Consider the following 13,211-nt stretch of genomic DNA (forward strand, 5'->3'; position numbering starts at 1 on the left):
GCTCAGGAGTGATGCTTCCTAACAAAGAAGAAATCAAGTGGCTAGAGGGCCTCTATGGATGAACAAAGAGATCCTGGATAAACTCAAACACAAAAAAGAAGCCTGCAGCAGGTGGAAGCAAGGACAGGTAGCCTGAGAGGAACACAGGGAGATTGTCTGAGCAGTCAGGGGTCAGGTTAGGAAAGCTAAAGCCCTGAAAGAATTAAGTCTGGCCAGGGATGTCAAGGGCAACAAGGTAAGTTTCAATAGATATGTTTGCGATAAAAGAAAGACCAAGGAAAACGTGAGTCTTTGCCAGAAGGAAATGGGAGATCTGATATCTGTATGTGAAGAAGCTGGCAAATGCTCCAGCCAAGTTGCAGAAGACTTCAAGTCCCAGAAGGGACTGGGAGAATGAAGAACCACCTGCTGTAGGAGGTCAGGTTCAAAATATTTTGAGGAATTTGAATGTGTACAAATTAATGGGACCTGATGAAATGACCTGTAGATGTAATTTTTAATTAAAAAATAAATATATTTTATGATGAAACCATGTTTTCTTGCCAACATCTACTTTTCTTGCAACAGCAAAATTATTCTCTCTCTTCTCCCAGTAGCAGATAAATGCTACGACTAGAGTGCTGTTTCTCCCCCATCTTCAGCTTCTCAGTCTACAGGATTCACTGAAAGCCTGTGTTGTCTTCATGCCTCACTGCCTGCATTCTGCTGTGTATGTGAATACCTGTGTCCATGTGCACTCTGTCTCCACAGCTATGGAGCAGTCTCAACTCCTTAGGGAGCCCTCTCCTGAAAGTGTGTACTTGCAATGCCTTCCAACAACACACCTTTCTTTGGATGGAGCCAGGTCCCTCTGTGTGCAGACCCTACCCTTTCAGGAACTGTGGGTACTCTTCACCGAGGCTAATCAGTTTTGGAGTGGGCTTCAGATATTCTTGAGATGTTAAGATTTGTTTACTGGGAAATTTGGTGGCAGTGTTGCTGTCCAACCTGTCGGGTTCTTTGGCTGACTGGTACATATAGGGAGCACCTGTGGCTATGATTTACCTTTTCCCTTTGTGTAAAGGCCAAGCCTATATGCAGCTGTTCTTCAATTTTGTTTTTAATAATAATAATAATAAAAGAAAATCATTCTGAGACTGACTTATTTGGTGAGGGGAATAATAAAACATACTTAATGTATTTCATTATTAAAATATTACCATTGCTGTTAAATTTTCAGAAATACAAATGTTTAGAAATTTAGTTTAGTCCGTTCCAGGATTGTTTGTTTGGCTTCCAAATAATAGCTGTGTATTTGCTGTGCTCATCCTTTCTCATTCCTCACAGTTGTCGTAACCTTTCACAGAGAAAAGACAAGAACCCTTCTCCATAGACCTGGCAACTCCCTCCTTTGTCAGAGTCGTTTCTTCAAACTGTCAGTGAATTTGTCATGCTTTCCTTGAGATTTTGTGAAGTTTTATCAGTGTGAAGGTGCATTAACATAACTGTATTGTCTTGTGTTGGTCTCAGCCTCTGAAACAATCATTCTATCTGGATTACTCCTAATCTAAAGTGAATTTTCCTGTGATGGAGGGAAATTAGAGGGGCTCCAAATTACTGTTATTATCCATGGTGTCCCAGCCTATCATTGTCCTGAATAGTGGGGAGTTAACTCTGTTTCCTCCATCTGGGACATAAAAACATGAATCTGACTAAAGTGTGTATTTTAGAGAAGCATTCATTTAGATTTGATTTTGCTCTTGTTCTGATTAGGTTATTCTAATTAATAATTATTTGTGAAAGAAGACAAATGAATATTAATTAGCGTAATATAGGAATATGATTGCAACAAGCATAATTTAAAATTTTCTGAAAGTTGAGACCTTTGAGAAATAGGTAAGCTTGGAACTGAAGCGGTGGAACATATATTGTCCATGACCCTCATCAGTTAAAATTTAGCCTGGGATTTTGAGGTATATAATGAAAAGACCATAGGTAAATCAGGAATAACTCTACTGAAAACACTAGAGTTAAATGGAATAAAATCAGACAGTGTGTTGAGAGCAGGTTATCAGTCTATTGTTCATTTGGACTAGGTTTGATCCATTGACCTCAATGAGGTCCTTGAGAGCTTTCACACAGTTTTGTCTTCAATAGGATAGAAAAAAGTGCATGATTTGGATATGACATTTGTTTCCTAACTTCACCTGGGGCATTTGCACTTTCCACAGGAGGACACACCATGGTGTGGATATTTGTCTAGCCATTAAGCTACATTCACAGTATTCCTGTTTTGCAAATAAGGATAGGGTTTGGGGCTATGGGCTGCCAGATTTGAAGGTTTTAAACATGTAATAGCTTAGTTTAATTTTTGAGGTTTTTTTTTTTTAAATTTATTTGTTTTTCTTTTTTTAAAGGGGGTTTAGTCCTTTGCCATATGAAAAAATTGCAGTGGCTAATTGAAAGCGAGGCTTGTGGAAAGTGTTCTGATTTTTACTGACACTGAAGAGTAATCATTAATCCCCTGCCAGCCCTTGTCACTTTGAGCAGGCATTTTGGCTTTGTGTGTTTTTTCTGTGAAAGAGCATTACCTTGGGGTGCTGTAAATGTGGCAGGAGAGTGAGCAGTCTCCTGCAGGACTCTGTGCCCTGGGGCAGCTGCAGGGAGTGGGGTGAGCTCACCCTGGCTTGGGCACACGTGGGGTTCTATGTGCTCTGCAGCACACCTGGAGATGTGTCTGCTGTGCTTTGCAGACCTGCAGGAAGCACCAGTTTGCAGCCTGGTTGTCAGAGAGTGCTCAGGCATGTCCCTAACAGCCCCTGATACAAAGAGCCTCTTCTTCAATCCCTTACAGGCTTACAGTCCCTGACTTCTTAGGAAGGCTGCATGTCTAATATCTGTGATGTGTTCAGCCTCTTATTTCAGGTGACATTAATGGCACAAGAATCTCTGGCAGTTTAAAAAAATACTTAAATTGTGAGTTTGCAAAAAGAGCTCAGGCTATCAGAACAGGTTAACCATCTAGAGGATGCCCAGGTAGGGATCCTTTATTAGCATTATCTTCTTTGTCTTGCTACTCTACAAACCACCCCACAGACACCCATTTTCTCCTCTACTTACAAAGTTATGCTGCTCTTGATAATTTACCAATTATTTATATTTATTTGCTTGATCTGTACTGCCAAAATATTTTAGAAGCTGTACTTCCATACAGTTCTCTGAGCAAGGATTTTCAAACATGAATTTCAGTTGCTAACAAGTGAGATAGTGGAATTCTCTCTTATGTAGTGCTAAGAATCAAATACTGGAATGTCATGTAAGTTTGTGCATTTTCAAATGGGAATTTAATCCAAACTTCATCAGGATACAGACCTCTGTCATTTCTCTCACACACTCCCACCCCACCCCCTGATAATTTTCCCCTGTGAAGTTTGTAATAGATTTTGGTTGAAACAAAGTAGAGCATGAAGAGTCACATTCAATATTGGAGTGATACCAAGCTTGTAAACAAGATTCTCTGTGCACAGCTGTACATTATTTGTTGTTATACAGCACTCTTTCTGATACTGAAAAAAAATATTAAATGTCACCAGACATGTTCTGAATTTATCTGTATGTCTGTTTATGCCTTTTATTGGGAAAAATCCCTGACTTTTGCAATGGTGAGATTTTGCAATCCATGGGTTTTGTTCCTTCTACCTTTTGCACATGTTAGTGGGGATGCATGTGGCACTGTAGGTTACTGTGTTTTTTTCCTAGCAAGTTGTTTGAGTTGAATCATTTTGAGCAAGCAGCCCTCAGCACAATGTCACTATAACCTGTAAGATTAAGTATATTTTTGCTATAGAGTTAACTTCAATAGCCACATAGGAATTGCCTTGTGCCCATTCCCTTCCCACACTTACCCCTGGTGGAAAACTGGGGCTGTGAACTGGTGTGAGTCAGCAGTGTTGCATCTGACATGTTATTAAGGATGGAGTAACCCTCCCACAGGCTGCCTGGGTTTCACGTTGTAGAGAGCAGTCCCTGGGCAGCCTGCAGAGCACAAAGCCAGCTGCTCTCTGCTGTGCCTGCAGGCAGGCACTGGGAGTCCTGGGAACCTGCCTGTGGACATGGCTGAGAGGAGAGAGGGGAGCAGAGTGTTGGGAAGCAGCTGAAGCAGCACTAGGGTGGGAATCACAAAGCACCACTTCTTCATGTGTGTAGCTTGTGGCTTGAACCTGTGGATTTAAGTACAATATTCCTGTGTCCTATGAGTGGGATTTCAAAGCTGCCCTCGCAATACAACCTGGATGCCAAGACTGTCTCTTGACATCCCTGTCTCTCTGGGTACGACTTCCACTTGAGCTATGTGAATCAGGACAGTCATCTCAGTCCAAACCTGAGAGTCAGCCTAACTCAGACCTCAGTAGGGATGGTGGCTAAAAATAAATACCCAGGGAAGGTGGTAATCATAGGCACAATAAGTAGTGTTTCTTCCCTGGGAATCTCTGCTGTTCCTGATGCTGTATGGATCCAGGAGGAACATTGGATATCCCTCATTGAATATTTTTGCTATCGATGTGCCTATTTGTTCTGCTCCTGACATGTTTGAAAGACAATTTAGTATTTGTTTTATTCCTCAAGCAAAATACATCTTGGACTTTCTTTTGCCCACCTTACTATGCTTATTCTGCCAGACATAGTAATGACCTGGTTGACCACTCATCTACTTTGTACTGAAAACACCTAAACAACTACATTCCTGTAGGGCTGATTATTTTCTGAGGCTTTCTTGTATGCTAATCTTCCACCTTTCTGGATAACAGAAGTATGTTGTGATTTGCTACCAGAAAAATAGAGAGTAGTTCAGCTTGCTCCATAACAGAGAACTGTGGGTTCTGCTTTTAAATCTCCCAGTAACACATTTGGATGACCTCCATGAAATCCCAGTCTGGGCTGAAAGGCTTTGTCTGGTTGCTGCTGAAACACTGATTATTCACATAAGCTCAAAAATAATTGCTGATCAAGGTTCTGACATTCTTGGTATTTTTTTTTTTCTAACAGTAAATAATTTGTAAAATCTGATGCACAATAAACTAAGCTTCTCATAGCCAAATGAAAGAGTGAATTTAGAATTATGTAGCCGAAAAAGAACTTTTTTTCTTTGACAATCCCAGTAACTTGTTTCAAATTGTTAGTTTTGTGTTACATGTTCCTTTTTTTATTTTTTTTTTTTTGGAATGTGCTGAGGTAGCTGTCTAGAGGAGTTAAATCTTCATCTCTACAGATAATATATAAAATGACAGCTAAAGCCATCCCTGAGTTTGGGGAAAGCTTCTGAATGGGAGAAAAACATTATTTTATGCTTTCTTGTTAGAAATATGTCAGATTCCAATTCTTTTTTTATTTTTTTTAAAATACAAGCACATCTGCTGAGACCTGCTGCAAATTTACTTGCTTGAGGAAACAACTCAGCTATCTGATGGTGACAGTCATGATGTCCTGAAATGAATTTGGCCCATAACAGTAGTGACAAAATAAACAGTTTTGAGGAATCAAACAGCCCCCATATGACAAAACAGCAGTTGCATAAAATGTGCTGTCTGTTTTGATAAAAATGTGTCTACATTTTTTGTCTTTATATTTAAAGGAAAAATATTCAGGGGAAGTAGAATCCTTGTTTCAAAATAACTTTGCTGGTGATGTTACTCTTGTGCTCATCTATATAAATGTGTTTGGGGTTTGTAACAGCTTATTAACCAGAGGTTTCTTTCCTCATGACTAGCACTCCAAACCTCTGTAGTCAGGTTTCCCAGTGTATTTTTTTGCCACTTGGACCTGTTACTCCTGTATGTGCTTGTATAAACCATCTGTGAGTGTGGCTCAGAAATTGTAGCTTTGCTCTGTTTTTTGTCCCCAAAGGAATAAGAAGTCAGTTTGCATCTCAGGGTGTTGTTACTGTCTCTTCTGTTTTCTGAGCAATTTTTTTCTCTTGGCTTAGGTGTTCAAGACATGATGCATAACTCCCTTATAAAATTTAGTGGGATAAAATGAAAAAGGTTAATATTTTAAATTTTTCAGTTCTGTGTAAACATGAAGAGCAGTTTTAAAAGGTTGAATATTAATAAGCACTGTAAGGGCATACATTTTTAATGTGGCTGCTGCCCACATTTGAAATTAGGTCATTCAGATTTTCTTCTTGCTGTTTATTCCAGCAGTTAATACAGCACATGAAAGTAGAGTTCAAGACCAGTGGTTTTTACTAATTAGAAGGCTGGAGTTGGTATTTGGAAGGCAAAATATGAAACTATTTACCTATTTATCTCTAGTAACTCTTGAAGAAGCTGGTAAACCTAGAAATGAAATGAAGGAGAGGCAAAGCTATGTGTTTTAAATTGTATTTTGCAGTTTCTCCCAGCTGGAAACAAGACAGGAGTCTGATTTCAAATGTTTGCAGCATGCAGTTGGAGATGTGCCAGGTTGGCACTATAAAACATTTGCACTGGGGCTTTGGTGGGGGTTGGCATTGTTATTGACTTTCCTAAGGAGTTTTAAAGGTTAGCCAAAGAAAAAGTTGATCTTTTAATGGGGTTACAAATTAGTCTTTTTCTCTATAAGAGTACCTTTAGTGCCAGATTTCCAATAGGTATATTTTGTAAAAAGGAAGTAAATTTTTTTACATACTTTTTAAATCCCTGTTTGCATTATCGTTTGCAAGATGCCAATTTCTGTGCACTCAATAAATAATGGAGATGCAGCTCTAAATGTCTCGCATTCACTCATGAGCAGCAGTAAGTAACAGGAACTCTTAGAAAGCTGAAAATGGTCTGGAAAGCTTTTTAGTTACTATGTACCATCTCTTGCAAAGCTACTTAAAAGTTAAAGTGTATACAAATTAGTTCCTGTAAAGATACAAAAATAATGATAATCTGGTGTTTGCAGTTGTCACACTTGGAATGAAGTGTAACATTGTTATGTTTAAAGCAAGTTAGACTACTACAAAAATAATGAAAATGTTTTTTTTCTTTCAGCTCCAGCGGTAAACAGATTCACCAGACGTGCATCAGGTAAGAGGAATGAAGTTCCAGTTGTCTACATAATAGTTGAAACATTATGCTGACAGTGACTGTCACGTAGAATGTAATATGACATTAGTCAATGTTCTGTAAAGATGTTGGACTTGGGCTAATCTCTAATTTGTTACCTGCTTTACTGAAAAATGTAGCCAAGTTTTCAGGTCATGGAACTTGCATGAAACCTTCTTGTTGCTGTGGAATTTATTAAAAACCTAAGCTTCCCCCCAATTTAAAGAAAATTATTTCAGTTCTAGCAGATATGAAAGTTGAAAGCAAGAACTGAATATAAACTGAATGTAAGCAGCGTTATACCTTATAAAACCTAAAGCAATTTCACGATCAGCTATGCATGAGGAAATGTACAGCTGTACTGGAAATCTCACTGTCCAAACCCTGGCTGGGTTGTGTGCATGGTGTGTTGTGCTGTGCAGAGCTGGCAGATCAGCTCTGGAAGCACCATTGCCAAGGTGGTGTGTGGTGTTGGGTGGGCACCTGCCTCACCCAGGTCCGCTTTGTGTATTCTTCAAGTTAACTTGGTTCTTGCTGGCTCAGAGAACTTTACCTTATTTCCATTACATGTAACAGATCCCTCCAAATTACGTATTGTTAAAAGTTAATATTCTTGGCCTTTCCTTATTTTGCTGTGTTATGTCCTTTTGGCTTAATTTTTCATGGTTTTTTTCTTCTGAATTGTGATCCAGAATCTGGATCTTATTTGTTTGAAGTACTACAAATCTGAAAATGTGGTATAAAAGTCACCATGAAATGTAATGAGACTCATGGCTGACTCATAAAGAGTCAGGAGAGCAGGAGATGTGAGCTATTCATAGTCATTTCAGTATGTTTAACATCCAAGTATAAAATGCTGTTTGTTTTCAACTTCAGGTCATTTTTAATAAACATATTTAATAATGCAGTAAGTCTATCCAGACTTCTGGTTTTGCTAGTTACAACCTCAGTCAGGTAGTCTCTTGTCAATGTAAAAATACGAGTGAAAATCCTCAGGTTTACTGAGGAGCTGTAGAGAAAAAGGATTTGCAGGATTGGTGCATAGCATATCATAGAATCATAGAATGGTTTGGGTTGTAAGGAACCTTAAAGATCACCCAGCTTCAACCCCCTGCCATGGGCAGGGACACCTTCTGCTATCCCAGGTTGCTCAGAGCCCTGCCCAGCCTGGCCTTGGACACTTCCAGGGATCCAGGGGCATCCATAGCTGGTCTGGGCAACCTGTGCCAGTGACTGACCACCTTCACATGTGTATCACCAAGGAAGAAAATGTAATTCGTTCCAAATATTCTCATGTTTTAATTAAGGATAATACTTCATGAGGTACTGTAGTTTGAAATGAAAGGAATGATTCGTTTACTAGTGCTCAGTAACAGTGAGCAGGACTCTATACAAATCAGATTTCATGTTTTAAGGAGAGTTTTGCTGTGACTGATTGATAGCTGACATTAATGAATGCGGTCCTTCTAACAGATGTGTGTTAAGCTTTTGCATTCAGAGATTTTGATTGTTTGAAAAGCTAATACTTGCACACAAAAAGCCCCCAATCAGTTATTCTTAATGTTTCTTTAATATTAAATTAACATTTATTTGTAAAAGGAAAATAAAAACATAAGTCTGAAAGTTTCGTGCAATTATCGGGGAAATAATTTCTGTAGGGAATTAATATTTCATGTATTTTGGTCTTGTTGTGGAGAGGTAGAATAGTTATCTTATTCGGAATAATGAGTCAGGCGGCGTAGTAAATCAGATGTAAATCATGTGAATACATTTCAAGCTCAAACAAAGTAATGCTGCAGTCCACTATTTGTACTATTTTATTAAGTTAGTGGTAGCTTTAATAGTTAAAATAACTATTTTTCAAAGAAGGAAGCCTGTGAAAGGTGATAGTTCTTTCTTTTCTTAAATGATAAATGACTGTCAGAGAAGTACAATACATTTAAGAAACTTCATAAGATATAAAATTAAAAATATAAATCAGACTATGCTGATAATATAAACATTTCACAAGGATGCTTGCAGTCTTAATCATATTTTTAAATCCATTTCTTTTAACAGTTGTCTGTGTAGATTAAGGCCATCACGATACCTTGCAAAGGGAAAAGCTAGATAGTAGCTGCTGGGCTTGATTTTTTTTATGCTTGGTAGCTTAACAGCCTTCTGTAGTCAAAGCTGATTCTCATGTTTAGGAAATGCCATATGTATTATGTAGGCAGACCAAATGAAATGTAGGATTTTTTTCCTTGAATATGAGTTTCTTTTAATTTTAGGCTGTTTGGCTAAGAGTTATTTTAAAATTTGAAATGTGCAATATTGTTGATTCTTGAGTGCTTTTGAAGATTTTCTTCTGGTGAATGTATCCCCAAGCTTGTGGTGAATATTCGGAGAGTTAGCTGTAGAATGTGGTTTCATGTTGCATCTGTTAATGATACTGCAGACTGATTCTGGGAGTGTGTGACTTCAGGGCCCCATTTTGTCATGCCTCTGCCCATAGGTTCTCTCTACTTTTCTTGCACAGACCTAGGAGTTGTGATGCCTGAGCGTGGATAGATTTAAATAAAACAGAAATACATGAGGTTCTGGTGCCTTGATTTGCATTGAGTTTCCAACATTTCTTCACAGAGAACAATAATTCTCTACAATGGGTATTTTGATGTTTCTGTTACTTCTTGGGTAATGCCTAGTATTTTACTTGGTTGCATAAGATACAGTTATTTTTCCTAACTGAGCTAGAAATTAGGCACCCAGAGTTTAATTGCTGAAGCACCTACTGAAAATAATACAGTACAGCATTTATTATTTAACAGCTGTTCCTGTTAGCATGCTGAGAATGTATTAATGAACTGTCATTGGTATGTAAGGAAAAAAGCAAAAGTAAGCTAGGATAAATGAGTTGTTCTAGAATTCCAGTTCTTAAAATTTATTGAGCTACCTAATTAGGTATCTCTGATGTGTGTTTATTCATATGTATGTGTATATTTGCAATGTGGGCTCTATACATAAAATACACTTTTAGTGCTGGTGACAGCTACTCACAGGTTAGTTAATAATGCATTCCATTGTTCTAGGCTATGCACAAAGAATAATAGATATTACACTCTTAAAAAGAGGAGTTTAGTAAGAAGAGGAGATTAAAAATACTTTATAGAACTAGAATGAACAATGAGACAGCTGCAAGTAGTTAATCCTTAATTTTTCTTTTCAAATCTGCTGGCACTAAGATGAAGAGAAAGGAAAACAACTGTTGAGACAATCAAGAGACTTGGGTGTGGAAAAAGGGGGAGCATGAACGGCACCCCTTCGTCCTTCAGATAGGATGTGAGAGGTTCTGTGCAGCTTCATACAGGGGAAAATCTGGGAGCACGTTTGTCAGAACAGTTTCTTCTACTTTGTGTAAGGTGCCGTTAGGAAGAAAGTAACAAAATAAGAGTTTTGGTCTGCAATGTCTTTGAACCATTGTGTGGACTGGATTAGTCATGCCCAGAGTAGAATTTATATATATCACTTCTACTTTTCAGTTTAATAATTCCTGCAGGAAGCATGGCAAAGTACTTAAGAATCAGGGTGAATTTTACTGCATTTAGACTACAGGAGTCCTGTTAGTGAAGGAATGGCTAATTGCTTTCTGAAATTATGGAAGAGCATAGGTGATATCAAATTAAATGGTTTTATATAAACTAGTATTTAGGAAGAGCAAATCGACATTGCTAACCAAGAATAGAAAATGTCCCTAGGAACAATATTTCACTTTTGATTTTTCAATCAACTCAACTATATTGAGTTTTTCTTAAAAAGATTGGCACCCACTTTCCTGTGGCATATTAAAAATTGTCAGAGAAAGGCAGCATACTGAAATGAAGTGCTATTCCCTTTTATAGAGTAAGGCAGAAGCTGGGGTTGTACCAAAAATAATGTTGTGGAATTAAGTAGCTGTAAAGTCCCCTTTGAAATGCTCAGGTAGGATGCAGGGTTGTTGTAGAAACACATTGAGTGACAGAAGAAAGAAGAATGAAGGATTTTATTGATGAACTAGTAATTCCAGTTTTTCAAGAAGAATTAATGGTTCTACTTCTTCTGAGTGATGAATAAACCCCAAACTGAATTCAAGTGACATTGGATTCACCTTTGTTCATTACACACATGTAGTTAATGTAAAATTTGAAATATTCAATGTATCACATTTCTGAAATAAGCAAGGACATAGATGACATACAGTGCTGTCTAATACTAAAACTCAAGCACTAAGGGTGCCATTGTGGTGAGGAAAGCCAGAAGAAAAAGTGCTATCAGAATTTGAGTGTGTATCTACATTGCATGAACAGAGTACACTAAAGAAGGCATATTGTGCCTTGTCAGTGTCCTTCCTACAATTACCATCACTGTAGCACTCAAATCCTTTGCTGAGTAAAAATAAGGGTGTGGTGCAGTGAGCTGTAGGTACCTTAGAGCCACTGGTCAGGAGAAATGCTGTGCTTTAGTCTGGTCCTGGTCCTGCTTAAAGCACATGTATCATCAAATATCCTGAGCTGGCAGGAAAGTACAACTCCTGTCCCAGCAGAGGACACCCCAAGAGTCACACCATGTGCCCAAGACATTGCCCAAATGCTTTATGAGCTCCATCACACTTGGTGCTATGGCCGTTTTCGTGAGGAAGCTGTCCCAATGCCCAACCACCCTCTGGGTGAAGAAAGTTTTCCTAATGTCCAACCTAAACCTCCCTGACACAGCTTCATGCTGTTCCTTTGGGTCCTGTCCCTGGTCACCTGAATGAAGAGATCAGTGGCTGCCCATCCCCTTTCCCTTGTTAGGAAGCTGTGGACAGCTGTGAAGTCTCCCCTCTGTCTCCTTCAGGCTAAAAAAGTCAAGTGACCTCATCCATTCCTTGGCTTTCTCCTTCAGACCCTTCAGCATCTTCATAGCCCTCCTTTGGACATTCTGTAATGGCTTTAGATCTTTATTGAGGCACCCAAAACTGCTCTCAGCACTGGAGATGAGGCTGTACCAGTGCAGTGCAGAGCAGGACAATCCCCTCCTTTGCCTGGCTGGCGATCCTGTGCCTGATGCCCTCAAGACATGCTTGGCCCTCCTGGCTGCCTCCACTGCTGGCTCTTTGACTCTTGGGAATGAAGAACTGATCTCAGAATCTGCCCCACAACACTTCTGGGTCTGTGGAAAGTTAGTGATAAAAGCTGTTTTCCATATGATCCATAATTAATTGATCCAACTTTCTTTCTTTAGTTCTTCTTGCATAGACTATTTGCTGTGCCCTTCTGCAAATGAGACAGTCACAGAAACAAGAGTTTAAATTGCTCTTGTTTCCCTCTTATATTTTCTGGCAATTTGAGAAGAGTTCCTGTAGAAAAATGAAGTATTAACATAGCCCTCAATGCTTAACGAACACTCCTAAATGCTCATTAAAGAATGCTCATTTCCCTCCTAACCACTGTTTCAATTCAGAATGTTTGATAAATAACATCATGATGTTAAACTTGGGAGTATTTGTTCCTGTCCTGTTGTTACCTTGAGATTTGTTGTGTTTGGTGCGGATCTGAAGAAGAGCATGTGTGCTCAGAAGCTCTTCTGCCTCCTTCTGGGTTCAATTGTTTTGGCTGTTCTAGTGACAGATTCTGCCCGTGAAACTTTCTCCTCTCTCATTTGCATTGAATGTATACAAAAACTCTTACATATTACATTGTATAGTTGGACAGTAGTATTGTTCAAAAGAAAAAATCTGGGCTATCTGCATTACTTCATGAAGTTTTTAAGTGGTTCATATTCGACTTTCATTTATTCCTCTTTTAAAACTCCAAAACCTGAAACATAGATTCTAGCAGGTTGTAGCAAAGTGTTTTCTTGTATACATGATCGAATATGAATTTTTCAGAGCCCATTGATGGAGCTGAGTTATAGAAATAGGCAAACTATTGCAAATTAATGCCATGCCATGTTTTAGATACAGCTATCTTTAAGCTATTTTTATCATAACACTTAGGGCTTAATAAGAGATTTTGTAGATGCATACTATAAGGCAAAGATGTCTCTGCAATCATACAATTCTTGACTGAATTTATAAACTGACTAAAATGTACAGAGTAGTAATTTTTAAATTCCACAAGCTGGTAAAGCTAGATAGCAACTGTTTCTTTAGAAAATAGGAGAGTTGAG

The 13,211-nt window shown here is 38.5% G+C and overlaps 1 protein-coding gene across 1 annotated transcript in view; it reads left to right on the forward strand.

Annotated features, from left to right (window-relative positions):
- Window positions 1–13,211, forward strand: part of PRKAR2B (protein kinase cAMP-dependent type II regulatory subunit beta) — a 75,594-nt gene that overhangs the window by 21,400 nt on the left and 40,983 nt on the right. Inside the window, exon 2 of the mRNA XM_015627189.3 lies at window positions 6,993–7,028. Within this exon, the coding sequence (XP_015482675.1) occupies window positions 6,993–7,028 (36 nt within the window). The remainder of the gene's footprint in view (window positions 1–6,992; window positions 7,029–13,211) is intronic.

This window comes from Parus major, chromosome 1A (assembly GCF_001522545.3).
Source record: "Parus major isolate Abel chromosome 1A, Parus_major1.1, whole genome shotgun sequence".
NCBI lineage: Eukaryota > Metazoa > Chordata > Aves > Passeriformes > Paridae > Parus > Parus major.